We start from the raw sequence: 12,322 nt of genomic DNA, 5'->3' as shown, positions 1-12,322 counted from the left end.
CACCTCCTCCAGGAGGCCCTCCGAGATAAAGCTCACCTGGCTACCCAGATGGCTACTCCCCTAGGCTTGAGGTTCCCCTTCAGGGAAACCCTCAGGTGCACCCAACATTTCCACAAAGTTTAGGATCTTCTGAAAGACTTGGGGACTGCAGGCCTTGCCCTCCTTCCACACTATTGCCAGGTACTGTACTGACCAACATGGCCACCATCACAGCCTCTGCCACTCCCCCCATTTATAAAGAGCTGCACGTGAATTGTTTCCCTGAAACCTATTGTTTCTACTTCACAGAGGAAGAGACTGAGGTTCAGAGCGGACAATGCTTGATCAGGGTCACCCAGCCCAGAGCAGAACCAGGCAGCTGGAACTGGAGGCCAGCATCCTAACCGCTGGGTGTCACTGCCTCTCGGGTATGGGCGGAGCTGAGACTGGGGCCCTGGAGAGTGGGTGCCTCAGGGTGTGGGCCTGGCCAGCCACTCACCTGAGCTCCAAGTCCAATCCAGCCAGCATCTGGGAGAAAACCTCGAAGTTGCCTTCGCCTTCAGGCTGCCGGGCCACCCGGCTCTTCTCCAGCAGCATTGTCTGCAAGGGAGAGGGGGCATCCGTGAGCACCCGTGCCTGGTGGCCATCACCAGGAGGCCCCTTGGGGCCCCACTCTGGCCCTCCCCTGAGGGGACATCTCAGGCCCATACTCTGCAGGTGACCTCTGCTCAGCTCTCAGCAGCCCTTCGTCTCACTTCAAGTCAATCCACGCACTCAGCTACCACAATAAATTCATTCCAATTAAGGTATCAAAAGGCAATAACAATTAAATGGAGCCACCCTTTGACATATTCTTATTTAACAGCAGCCTTTAATAACTTGCCCAAATGGTGATTAATGGTGGACTTTCAGGGCCGGGATGGCAAGGGGCTTATTTGGCACTGACGAGTTTTCCTTGAGTCTGGATATGATCCCAGCTCCCCATACAAACAGCCCGTCTAATAGCCTAATCCTATTTTCTGTTCAAACAGAATGTTTGAGGGGGAAAGGGTGGGGGCTGTGGGTGATTCTGGAGATAGGAACAAACAGGCCATGTGTTTGTCACACACAGGCCGCATGGAGGCCAGCTAGTGGCTGTTTAATTTCAGCTTATGTTTTTAAGACCCAGCTAATGAGCAGCTGAATTACCTATTTGCTCATGAATATTTCATCCCTGAGATATCAGAGGCACAGACAGGCCATCTTGCTCTGGGAGGGGACATTCTGGGGCACTGAGCAGGGTGGAGCTGGCATGGCCAGGGGAGCTATGGCCCTTAAGACATATTCCAGGGCCCAGCCAAGCAGAGCTGAGGACCCTGAGGTCCCAGCTCCAGTCCACCCAGAGGCCTCACCTGGAGCTGCGCAGCTGTGACTCGGCCTGTGGCGTTGAAATCCAGCGACATCACCATGGTGAACCGGGTGGCACAGCGGCTGTGGCTGGTGGACACAGAGCCAAAGGCCCGGAGGACAGTGAAGGTGGCTTGGATCTTCTCTACTGTGGAGGCGTGAGGCAGGGCGTCACACGTGGCCAGACACTCCACATGCTCTTCTCACAGGGCCACCTTCTCCACGGGTTCCTGCCCCAAGGACAGACCCCATCCTGGCCCCATGCCCCATGGGCTCCTTGCCACCTCCTGATCACACAATAACCACCCACATTTCACTACCAGCCTGGCTCTGTGCTGTTAGCCAGGGTGCTGGGGAAACAAGACAGAGTCAAGAAGGGGAACTGCACAGACCCAAATTTGGTACAATCTGGGTAACAGGGGCTGCCCTCAGGCAGGGTGCTAACATTCTCCATTCACTCTGAGGGAACTCACAGTATTACAGCAGGCTAGAAAAGCCCTATATGCTTCCCATAACTATTTAGAGAGCACTTACTATGTGCTAGTCTCTGTGCTAGGCACCTGGATGCAGCCTGCCCTGACACCTGCATTCAAACACACAAACTCCCAGCAGAGCTACATTCTTAAAGGGCAAAGACTGGAGGTTCTACCCACTATATTCTCAGCTCCCAGCCTGGATCAGGAAAATTGGTGACCAAGAAAACATGGAATAACCCAGCAGAGAAGCCACAGAACAGAGCATGGTAGGTAAGTGAATTTGAATATGGATTCTTTCCTTTGCTATCTACTTGATTTGGAGCAAATTAAGTAAGTTTTCTGTGCCTCTGATATCCCATCTATATGATGGGGATAATAGTACCCCCACTTTAGTCATGAAGACTAAAATATTTACTAATGTAAAGTGTTTAGACCATATTCCAAATGAGGTGCATTTAGTAGGTTATCTATTATGACTAGAAAAGCACTATCGTCTGGGCCACATGTTCTCAGGGGGAAATATTGCCCCCCAGAAGGTAGAAACCAGTTCTTGGAGGTGGAGGGAATTTTATTTTCTTATGCATGGAGAACAGCTACACATACCCACAATACACACACAGATATACGGCATGTCTGTGGCATAAAAACTTGATGGTGGGGGGTTAAGGGAAAGACGGTCTAAGAGACTCCCAGGATACAGGCAGGGGATGACAATAAACAAAAATACTGAGAACACTTGCCCAGCAGTTACAGCTCTGGAGCCAGACTGCCTGAGTTTGAATCTCAGCTCTGGGATGTGTTAGCTGTGTGGTCTGGGGCGAGCTAGTTAGCCACCCTGAGTCTTAATGTTCTCATAAGTTCAAATACTGATAACATCTATTCTATAGGGCTGTTTAAATAATAAATAAGTTGATAAGCTTTGAGTAAGACCTGATTCAATAAGTTCTCAGCACATACTATAATCATTATGAATATTGTAAGCAGTACTATTATTCAGCATTCTTTCTCTAGGACTCAGCCCCAACACCAGGTCCTGAAGGAGATCCCCAGCCCCTGATCTGAGCTTCCTCCCTGTCTCCCAACTAACCAGCTATGCCAGCACATGCACAGAACATTTGAGGTTGGAACTCATGGGAGTTTAGTTTCCCTCGTGGCTGTGAGCTGCTGTGAGCAGAGGCCCTGCCCTTCGCTCTTGACTTATTGGGTCCTCGGTACTGTTCAGCATGTTTTGCACTGCACAAGGACATCATACATCATAGAATGCGGCAGTCAAGCACTTGGTGGTTGTTCCACAGGTGCTGTGAATGTCTTGAGGAGAGAGTACATTTTGCAAATTTGCACAAAGGCGTCTAATGGCCCAGGGGTTGGCCTGCCCTGTAGCCAGCACAAGGTCTGCACATAGGTGCTTACTGAAAGCTGGCTGAATGGATAAAAGAAGGAGCAGTCCAGCATTCCCTCCAAATGTCCCCTCCCTCCCTTCATAGCCCCTCTGTTATATGTCACCTGGGGATCACTGTACCTGAGACGCTGCCATCCACACTGCCCGCCATCCGCACTAGGTGCTCCAGGACCTGCTGGCAGCAGGTGGTCTTCCCAGCACCACTCCGGCCCAGAGTCACGATGCTCTGGTCCTTCCGCTGGCTTAGCAGTGCCCAGTATGCCCTCTGGGCCAAGGAGCCAACATGGGCGAGCAGACCATCCCGGCGGCCCCTGGGTACCTGTGGGAAGGTGCCAGGTATCAGCTTTCCCACCCCAGTCAGTCCAGGGAACATTCCAAGACAGAATCCTACCCTTGCTTCAAGTATAGATCCATCCCCTGCCTCCCAACATCCTCCCTTGTCAGAGAAGTATTGAGTCTTGCATTTCATTGGGAAGATCTAGCCTTGGGGTCAAGTCCTGCTTCTGGATCACCATGAGTGTTTGGGCAGCCTATGACCTACTCTGGGTCTGGTCTTCCTCTCCAGCTAGTGACAGCCGTGAACCCACGCAGTGTTAGCTCATGGTCTTGGTACAGATATTATCAGCTCATACCTGCCTGATAAGAGGCAGGTGGATAAAATGGTAAAATTGATTAGTGATGTCTGACATGGAAACAGTTGAGGGGATGGTGTGGGTAGTATATGTGTTATACATTTACCATAACAGATTTAGGTAATACCTGAAGCCCCTTCCACTTGATTCATTCATTCATACATCCATTCAATTAAAAAAATTGTTGAGTATCTACTACGTAACAGGCACTGGGAGCATAATACCATACCAGGAGGAGATACCATTACATGCCTATTAAAATGACTGAAAAAAAGTTTTTAATATTTTTAACATTACCAAGTTCTGGTGAAGATGCCGAGTAACGGGAATTTGTGTACAATGCTACACTTACCCTGGAAAAGAGTTTGGCAGCTTTTTAAACAGTGAGACATGCACTCATCACACAACCCAGCAATCCTACTCTCAGTAACATACCCCAGAGAAAAGCACATTTATGTTTACGAAAACCCTTTATGTCACTGGTAATATTGAATTTATACTCAAAGTCACCAAAAGCTAGAAACAACGCAAATGTCTCTCAATCCCGTAGCAAGCTCAAATAACCAAACATCATGGTTTTAGCTTGGAAAGTCCCTTGTTCTGGAAGATTCCTCAATCCTGGGCAAACGCAGACAACTAGTCACCGATGACTGGATAAGCTCACCAGAGCAAGCTACAACAAAATAAAGGAATCAATGCTGATGGCTCACCATGTGGGTCAATTTCCAATGCACTGAAGTATGTAGAAGAAGCCAATTCAAAAGGTACATTCTATAAAATTCCATTTATATGACTTTTCAGGAAAAAAAATAACTATAGGGGCAAAAAACAAACGAGTGGCTTCCAGGACAGGTCATGGGGGGATGACCACAAAGGACCCAGGGAACTTTTGGGGGAGATGGACTACTCTGGAGTGGGAGGGAGAAGTGGTTATAAGTGACTCATAGTTGTCAAAAAACTACAGAAGTGAACACTAAAAAGGTGATTTTAAATGTATGCAAATTTTGCCTTATTAAACTCAAATTTAAAGGAAACAAACTCCTGCCTAGGGAGCTTGCTTTCTGTTGGGAAGAGACAAATGGTAAACAAAGCAAATAATGAAATCATAGTGCACAGGAATCATGGTAAATCTCCGTGCCTGGATGTGATCACCAGGGAAGGAGGTATTTTATGAGGAGAAGAGATATAGGGACATGACACCCAACAAGGAGGGTTGGGGGGACCAGCAGAGGAGGCTGAGGAGAATCAGCAGGACAGAAGCAAAGGCATGAGCAGAGGCAAGAGCACAGCCCTGGCTCTGGGGCCAAGGAAGGCAGTGCTGGCAGCGGGGAGGGACCCAGATATCAAACGCTGCTGCGGTTTCAAGGTAGAGGAGCCTGGAGACTTGACCACTGGGCCGGGCAGTACTGAAGTCATCAGTGACCCCGATAACAGTCTTCTCAGCGGGTCCTTGCAAGGAGGAAGGGAAGAGGGCAAGTGGAGACAGTGAGGAGAGTAGAAGGACACCAAGAAGAGGGAAAGTGGTCTGATGACAAGAGGACCCTGGATGCTAAGTGGGACACCACTGAAGCCAGCAAATCCCCCCCTGCCCTCCCCAGTGCCTTAGCAGGGCCAGCATTGTGATGGCCAGAATGGACTCCAGTCTGGGACTACTGGGCATCCCCATTTTAATGTTGACCATCAAGCTCCAAAGACCCCCAGGAACAGTAACAAGTCCCCAACCTGAAGCATAACAGAGTTCAGCAGAACCCCAGGCTGGCAAAAGGGAGACACCCCCATCCTAGCTGGATACAGCATTAGGGCATGAGGCAAGCAGGGGTTCCGGGGTCTGAGCTCTAGAGCCACCTCCCACTCAGAACACTCCCATTCATTGACCCCTTCAGCCTATGCCTGGAGCAGAGAAGGGAGATTCCTGCAGATTTGGGCCTCTGTGTACACACATAAGTGCATGCACACACCTGTGCCCATGCATTTGTGCACATGCACCTCCGCGCGCTTGCACATAGGCGTGCTCACCGGCACATGCACCCACGGTTGCAGATAACCCTGCAGGGGTGGGCCGTCTATGCTCCATAGTAAAACCATGATCATACCACAAACACCTGCCCTCCCAAGGCACACGCCCATCTCCCAGCAGTCAGGTGGGCCCAGACCCCCTGAGAAGGGCAGCCAACCCTGCAGGTGATCCCACCCAGCCTTTCTTCAAGGTGGCCCAGTCCCAGCTTCACCGCAGGTGTGTGCTGCCACCTGGTGGCCACTTGAGGAACAAGACTTGTCAGCCAAAAAAGAGGTGGCTTGTGGGTTTGGGCGTGGGAGGGGAGAAGACTTGAGGGAAGAAGGATCTCCTGCCTCACCCCCACCCCAGGGGACAGGAGCTTAAGGTGATCACACAACACAAACCCACGTTGCAGAGCATATCCCAACCCCTGCCCTTTTAGGCTCTTTGGCCAGAATGCCTAGCCCAGGATAGACAGTGAGAAACTGGCTTGCCTTAGGGGGTTTTAAAAAACACCCTTCGGGGGGCCTCAGAGCCCAGCTTCTCAGGAGACTCTAATGTTTCAGGCTGCAATAACAGAAGCACAGCCCTCACAGCAAGGGAGGGGGAAATGCTCAGTTCTCCAGTGCTTCTGCGGTCATCCCAGGCCCCTGGCCCTGGAGAGTCAGGCTGGGGAGGGGCCTGGACAGTGACTGAAGGGGTGGGATAGGGTGGTGTGTCCTGGAGAAGTCTTGGGGAGAGGCTGCAGAGCCCCTGTCCATTCTTTAACGACCTGAGCACTGTGGGGAGGGGGGTTTAGGTAGGGACTGACACATGAGGACACTTAGGCCGAGAGGTGTCCTGACCTTTCTAGCGCACCTGGGTGTGCAAGCACGTTGCTAGACCTACCCCTTCGCTGACCAAGCCGTTCTCAGTGTGACACACAGAAACGACATTTGCCTCCATCCTTGTTCCCACCCTCTTTCCTCCACCCAGCTGCCAAGGGGGTCCTTTTACAATGTAAGTCAAACCAGGTCACTGGTCTGCGAAAAGTCTCCAGTAGCTGCCCCAGCACTCAGAGGGAAAGCAGAATCATTATCACCATGCATCAGAGCAGACGGCACGGCAGCTCCCCCTCCGCCCTCCACGATCCCCCCTCCACACTCTTCTCCAGCCCTGCCTTGACCTTTACTGCTTCGACCTCTTTGTCTCTAAAATGGAAGCCCCGTAAGGGCCGGCAAGTTTGCCTGTCTCCATCCTGTCTTCCCTCCCCGCCTGGGAGACCCTGGGTCCTAGTCTCAGCCTTTGGGCTGGGACTGTGTGACTCGGTTGTGGCCTCACACCTTTCCACAAGGGGGCGCCGAGATGTTTCCTTTGCTTTAATGGTCCTGTCGGCCCAAACTGGCCTGGCTAAACGTCCCAGGAATAAGCGAAAGCAAGTGGAGCTTCTGTCTCCTGATTTCTGAGGATGTCTGGGACTCCTGAGACCCAGCACGAGGTTCCAGGCACAGAGGAGCCGGCAGCCTGGCTTTACCCAGCTCCTCCAATGCTGAGCCAGAGTTCGGTGTCTGGCCCAGTCAGTTCTTATCCACAAAGCAGATGATCCCACCTGTGTTTGCGCCTGTGTTTGCACATGTGTGGGAATTAAGTGAGATAATACATGAAGGTGCTTGAAGCAGCACCTGGTCCAGAGTTGATGCTCGCTTGATAGTTTATTATTATTGTCCTAAATGTTTCTACTGTTTCTATCACCCCCTCCTCTACAAGGGGGCACATGCTCTTTGGTGGCCCACAGTGCCCATGACACCCCTGAATTTCATAGCTGGCAGGATGCTACTCACTGACATATGGGGGTTCTGGCTGCTCTGCTCTCCCTAGAGATGCAAAGGGACCCCTCACACACCTCTGCCCATGCCCCCTGCCCCATCCATGTGGTCGCTCCTCACCTTGCCCGCAGTGGGCACTGGGGGCCCGGGGGACTGGAGGACGATCAGGTGCGGCCCTGTGCAGGTGTGTGGCAGCTGAGCCTGGTAACGATGCAGGAGAGTGTTCAGGACACTGGATTCATTGACACTGACCAGAGAGGCCAAGTCCTCAGCCTGGTCCAGCTCAGGGGGGTTGGCCTGTAAAACATCACACAGAATGCCCCCTGATTCACACATTCACACACACACCCCCCCCACATACAACAGCCCTGGGGAGCTGTGTGCCAAGGACCAGCATGGTACCCAAGGACTCTGATGATAATGACAAAACCCTACAAAGGAAATAAGGGCACCCCTTCTCCTTTGCCCTCTGTGTGACATGGGAGCTACCCCTCGCTTCACACCGCCCAGCCTCCCCATGCTCTCTGCCTCAGAAGGGGAGGAGCTGCTAAGGCAGATGTGGCAAGATTCGGAGACCCTTCTGTATCTCAAACACCACAGAGATCTGGGTGGGGTTAACCTTAAGGAGGTGCACACTGGGTGTTGTGGGGAGCACAATGTGTGCACCCTGACACCATGGACAGAGGCCAACAGTCAAACTGAGCCAACTGGAGTCTCTGCCGCCATGATTGAGGCCTAGGAAATATGCCCGAGCCCAGCCAGAGCAAGGATAACTGCAGCTCCTCCGAGGGGCAGCCATTCACTAAGACTTCTGAGCAGTCTTTCAAGGTTCAGTGAGTTTTCTGAGCCTAGTGCCCTGGGGCTCAAGTCAAGGGTGAGGCCTCTGATGGATCAGCCTTTCTTCTGAGGACAGGACCTCTACCATCTCCCAATCCCAGTAGGCAGAGAGGGTCTGAGATGGGAAGAGGAGGAACAGGGAGGGACAAAGAACATGCCCACATGGAACCCTGGAGGAAACACTTTCTCAACTTGGACACTATGAGGGATGGAAAGGATCAGAGAAGAAGGGCTTTCTGCCTGATCACAATTGCACTCCAACTTATCCTCAAATACATTATTGGTAACCCGCCAAAATTATGCAAAATAATTGAAAAAGTAACCAAAAGTTGATGGCAAAAAGTTGGGCCATTGGAACCTATATTTTGGTTAATGCAAGCAGCAAATTTGGCTGAGTCCCCTGACATGCTTTGTAGCATGATTAGCAATGTCCATAAACTGCATCAAGCAGAAAAACTTGCGGTCCTAAGACCTCACATACATGTTCTTCACGTGCCCGCATAAAGGCGACACACTGTGTGGCAAAGTAATGACCCCTTAGCAATACAGCTTCAGAGAGAAATGCATTCATAGTAGTGGTCCCTATAACTCCCTCCAGGGCATCGAGCCAGGGAGGTATGTGCAGTCCAGTAGCAGGAAATCTGTAGCAGGGATGAAGGATGGTGTGAACCAAGCGGGAAGTGGAAGGAGAGCTCACCCGATGAACAAGCTCCTCATCCACCTCGGTGATAGTTTTGTCAGCATCAATGCAAAGCCTCACCCTTCCTGCCGGCAGGTCGGCTGTTCCCTCATCTGGTTTCAGCACCGTTGCTGGTAGAGGGTAAGACAAGAGAGAGACAGGCTGTGAGGTACTAAGCCAGGCCAGACAGCTGGAGAGGGGATCGGGAGCAGTCAGAAAGGGGCACCATCCTCTCCTGCTGGGGCCTATTTACAGGACAGTCCTAAATTGTGACCCCAAACCATTTGAGGACAGAAAGTAGGTCCCACTCACCTTGGGCTTTTATTAACTGGCACAGTGCCAGGCACAGAGTAGGCACCCAGATGGTTGGGTACAGTAACCAACCTCATACTAGAACTGGGGTGGCAGTCAATGGCATACAGGCTGCCATTTCCCCATGGAGCACCCATGACAGACATCACTAATCAATCACTCTTCCCAGCTGTGTTCTCACTGGGACTCACAGTCACTTCTCAGTAGAGTGTGGTCACCAGACACAACTAATCAACAAAAGTGAGCTCACGAGATGAAATCTATTTGTCCACTTGCACTAGACTCTGAGTTCCTTGAGGAATCAAACAATGTGTGTTGCATTAATAAATTAGTTAAGTCACTAATTACCAAGTCTCAGAAGATTTTGAAAACAGCACCCAGGATACCAACTGCTAAAGGCAAAATGACCCTTAACTATCGCCACCTCCATTACCCATCGCCTTTCTCCCCCAAACAGTAATCAGGACCTGGGAAACATGGCTATCAGCAGAAGGGGGTGGAAGAGGAAAAGACTTTATTCCCATCAATGGCGCTACCCCTCATTACCAAGAATAAATCCATCCTTCTGAACCAGCCAGACCTTCTCTGCCTTGTACCATCTGTCCTCGAGAGCCTGAGAGCAAGATCACATCAATTAAACCAGGAAAATGACACCTCCATCCCTTACCCCATGGAATCTTCTTACATTGAGGTTTCTCACAGTATGGTCTAGGATCACCTCAATCAGAATCTTGGGAGGCAATTTAAATGCTTATTTAAATGCAGATGCTGTGGTCTGCCCCTGGCCTGGGGAGCGCCAGGAATCTGTATTTTGAATGACCCATTACTGATGCAGTTTCAAGCTTGAGAATAATCTTTGACACCGACTAAGTTCAGCCCAAGGGGAGCTCTCATGCCATGGGCCACTCCTTTTTGGGGCAATTGCACTCTGGGAAATGTGCTATGCGGTCTCAGGATCACTGCATGGCAAGGAAAAAGTGTTTGCTTCCTCCTTTGGGCTGGCCATCCCTCTCCAATCCACTGTCCCCCCATGTCCACCCCCAGGGGTGTCCTACCCACTCGTCCTTTTCTGGAGGCCCCCACCCGTGCCTCCCCACTCCCAAGGCTGCAGCCCCCTCACCTGGTCTGAGTCTCCGCTCTGGCCTCCCAGGACACTCTCTTGCAGGGCAAGCCCCTCTTTGTTCTCCTCCTGGGTGTCAGGCTTCTCAACCTGGCTCTCCAGAGCAGGCTGTCTGGGTCCTTCTTGCTCCTTCTGCAGGGCCTGGGCCCCACCGTCCTCTCTCGTGCAGGCCTCCTCTGCCTCCCGCCCTCTGCTGTCAGGACGGCTCTCCTTCCCAGCGGCCCGTGGGGGCTCCCCACCTGCCTCCACCTGCGTGGGGACTTTCCTGTCTTCCCCTGTCTCACTCTGAGCCTTGCCTGCCTCTCGGGGCTCTTCCTGGCGTGGCCCCTCCTTTCCCAGCTCACCGTGGGGCTCACCTGCTTTCTCCCTCACTCTCAGGGCTTCCCCCACTGCCGTGGCCGCCAGAGGGTCACCTGTCTTGTCTGCCTTACTTGGGAGATGACCGTCTCCGGCCTTCCGCGTCTGTAAAGCACCCCACTTGCTCTTCCTCTCCAGAGGCGCGCCCACCTTCCTCACCTGGGTTTGGGTTCCAACCCGCTTCCCTTCATTCCCTGAGTCTTTGGAGACAGTTCCCTTTGCCATCTTGTTTGGGGGTTCCCCTCCCCCCTTTCCTGCTATCCCTGCCTGACCTCCCTCCCCTGACCCCTCTTTGCCCTGAGGATCACTCCCCTTCAGCCCTTTGGTCTGGGGCGCCCCAGCCGCTTTCCCCACTGTGCCTGGAGACGTCTCGGCTTTAGTTGGTGGCACAGTTCCTGGGTCCCCAAGATTCCCAGTCTGGGTCTTCTCAGCCTTCAGGGCTGGGTCCTCAGTGTTGCCCTGGGGAGCAGGAGGAGTCCCTGGGGTCAGCCCTTGTTTTTCCCTCCAGGGTCTGTGGCCGGGGGTGTAGCAGCACAGGAGGGGGTGTTGCGGGCTGGGGTCCTCTGCTCTGGCTTGGCTGAGTCTGGGTCCAGCTTGGCCACCATCAGCAGCACATCGCCCCTCCGCACACCCCTCTTGAAGGGCAGGGGCTTTTTGGCTGGGGCCTCGCTGGGGCCCGGCTCCTGGGGCTTCTCTCCACGGATGCCGGTTCCCAGCGCAGGGTCTGTGGTGACGGCCGCCTCGCTCTCCTTGCCCGGAATGTTTGAGTTCTGGGGAGAGCTGGGCTGCTGGTTTCCAGATTTGTTGTCACAGCTGGACTTGCAGTTTGGTTGGTCAGCAGAAATTTCTGGGGTCTAGGAGAGACACCACCATCCTAGTCAGCTGCTTGCTGACCTGACCATTTTGTGCTTCCTTCATTCACTCGCCCATTCATTTATCTGTGCACCATCCGTTCATCTGTAAGACCTCCCAGGCACTATCCAGGCCTTGAGCTGAACCCCAACTCCCTGACCTTGCTCAAGTAACAAAGTAGAAAAGAGTAGACTTTGGAGCCCCAAAGACCCACGTAAAACTCCTGAGGCTGCCATTTACTCGCTGTGTGACCTCAGGCAAACCTCTTGTCCTCTCTGAACTTGTTTCCTTTAATGAAGGGGAGAAGAGACTTCCCCGCAGGGTGAGCATAAAGATCCAAGCCAATGTACAGCCCATGGTTAATCCTCAGGAACGGTAACTGCCACTGCTATTCTTGTTGTCACTGTCATTATTAATTCCGCCCTGATTCTCCCCACTGGACCAGGAAGGGAAGGACTCAGGCCTGTCATCAGATCTGTCCTAGTCACAGCT

The 12,322-nt window shown here is 52.3% G+C and overlaps 1 protein-coding gene across 1 annotated transcript in view; it reads right to left on the bottom strand.

The window, feature by feature from the left end:
• MYO18B (myosin XVIIIB) overlaps positions 1-12,322 on the bottom strand; it is a gene marked incomplete at its 5' end in the record, with an annotated part of 234,879 nt that overhangs the window by 203,131 nt on the left and 19,426 nt on the right. The window contains 8 exon segments of the mRNA XM_054694681.1: positions 479-579; positions 1,371-1,513; positions 3,361-3,559; positions 7,794-7,970; positions 9,208-9,320; positions 10,048-10,114; positions 10,622-11,481; positions 11,484-11,832. Coding sequence (XP_054550656.1) covers positions 479-579; positions 1,371-1,513; positions 3,361-3,559; positions 7,794-7,970; positions 9,208-9,320; positions 10,048-10,114; positions 10,622-11,481; positions 11,484-11,832 — 2,009 coding nt within the window.

This window comes from Talpa occidentalis, unplaced genomic scaffold, assembly GCF_014898055.3.
Source record: "Talpa occidentalis isolate TD23 unplaced genomic scaffold, MPIMG_talOcc4v2.1 talOcc4.14, whole genome shotgun sequence".
Classification (NCBI taxonomy): Eukaryota; Metazoa; Chordata; class Mammalia; order Eulipotyphla; family Talpidae; genus Talpa; species Talpa occidentalis.
This window is presented reverse-complemented; position numbering and strand designations above follow the sequence as displayed.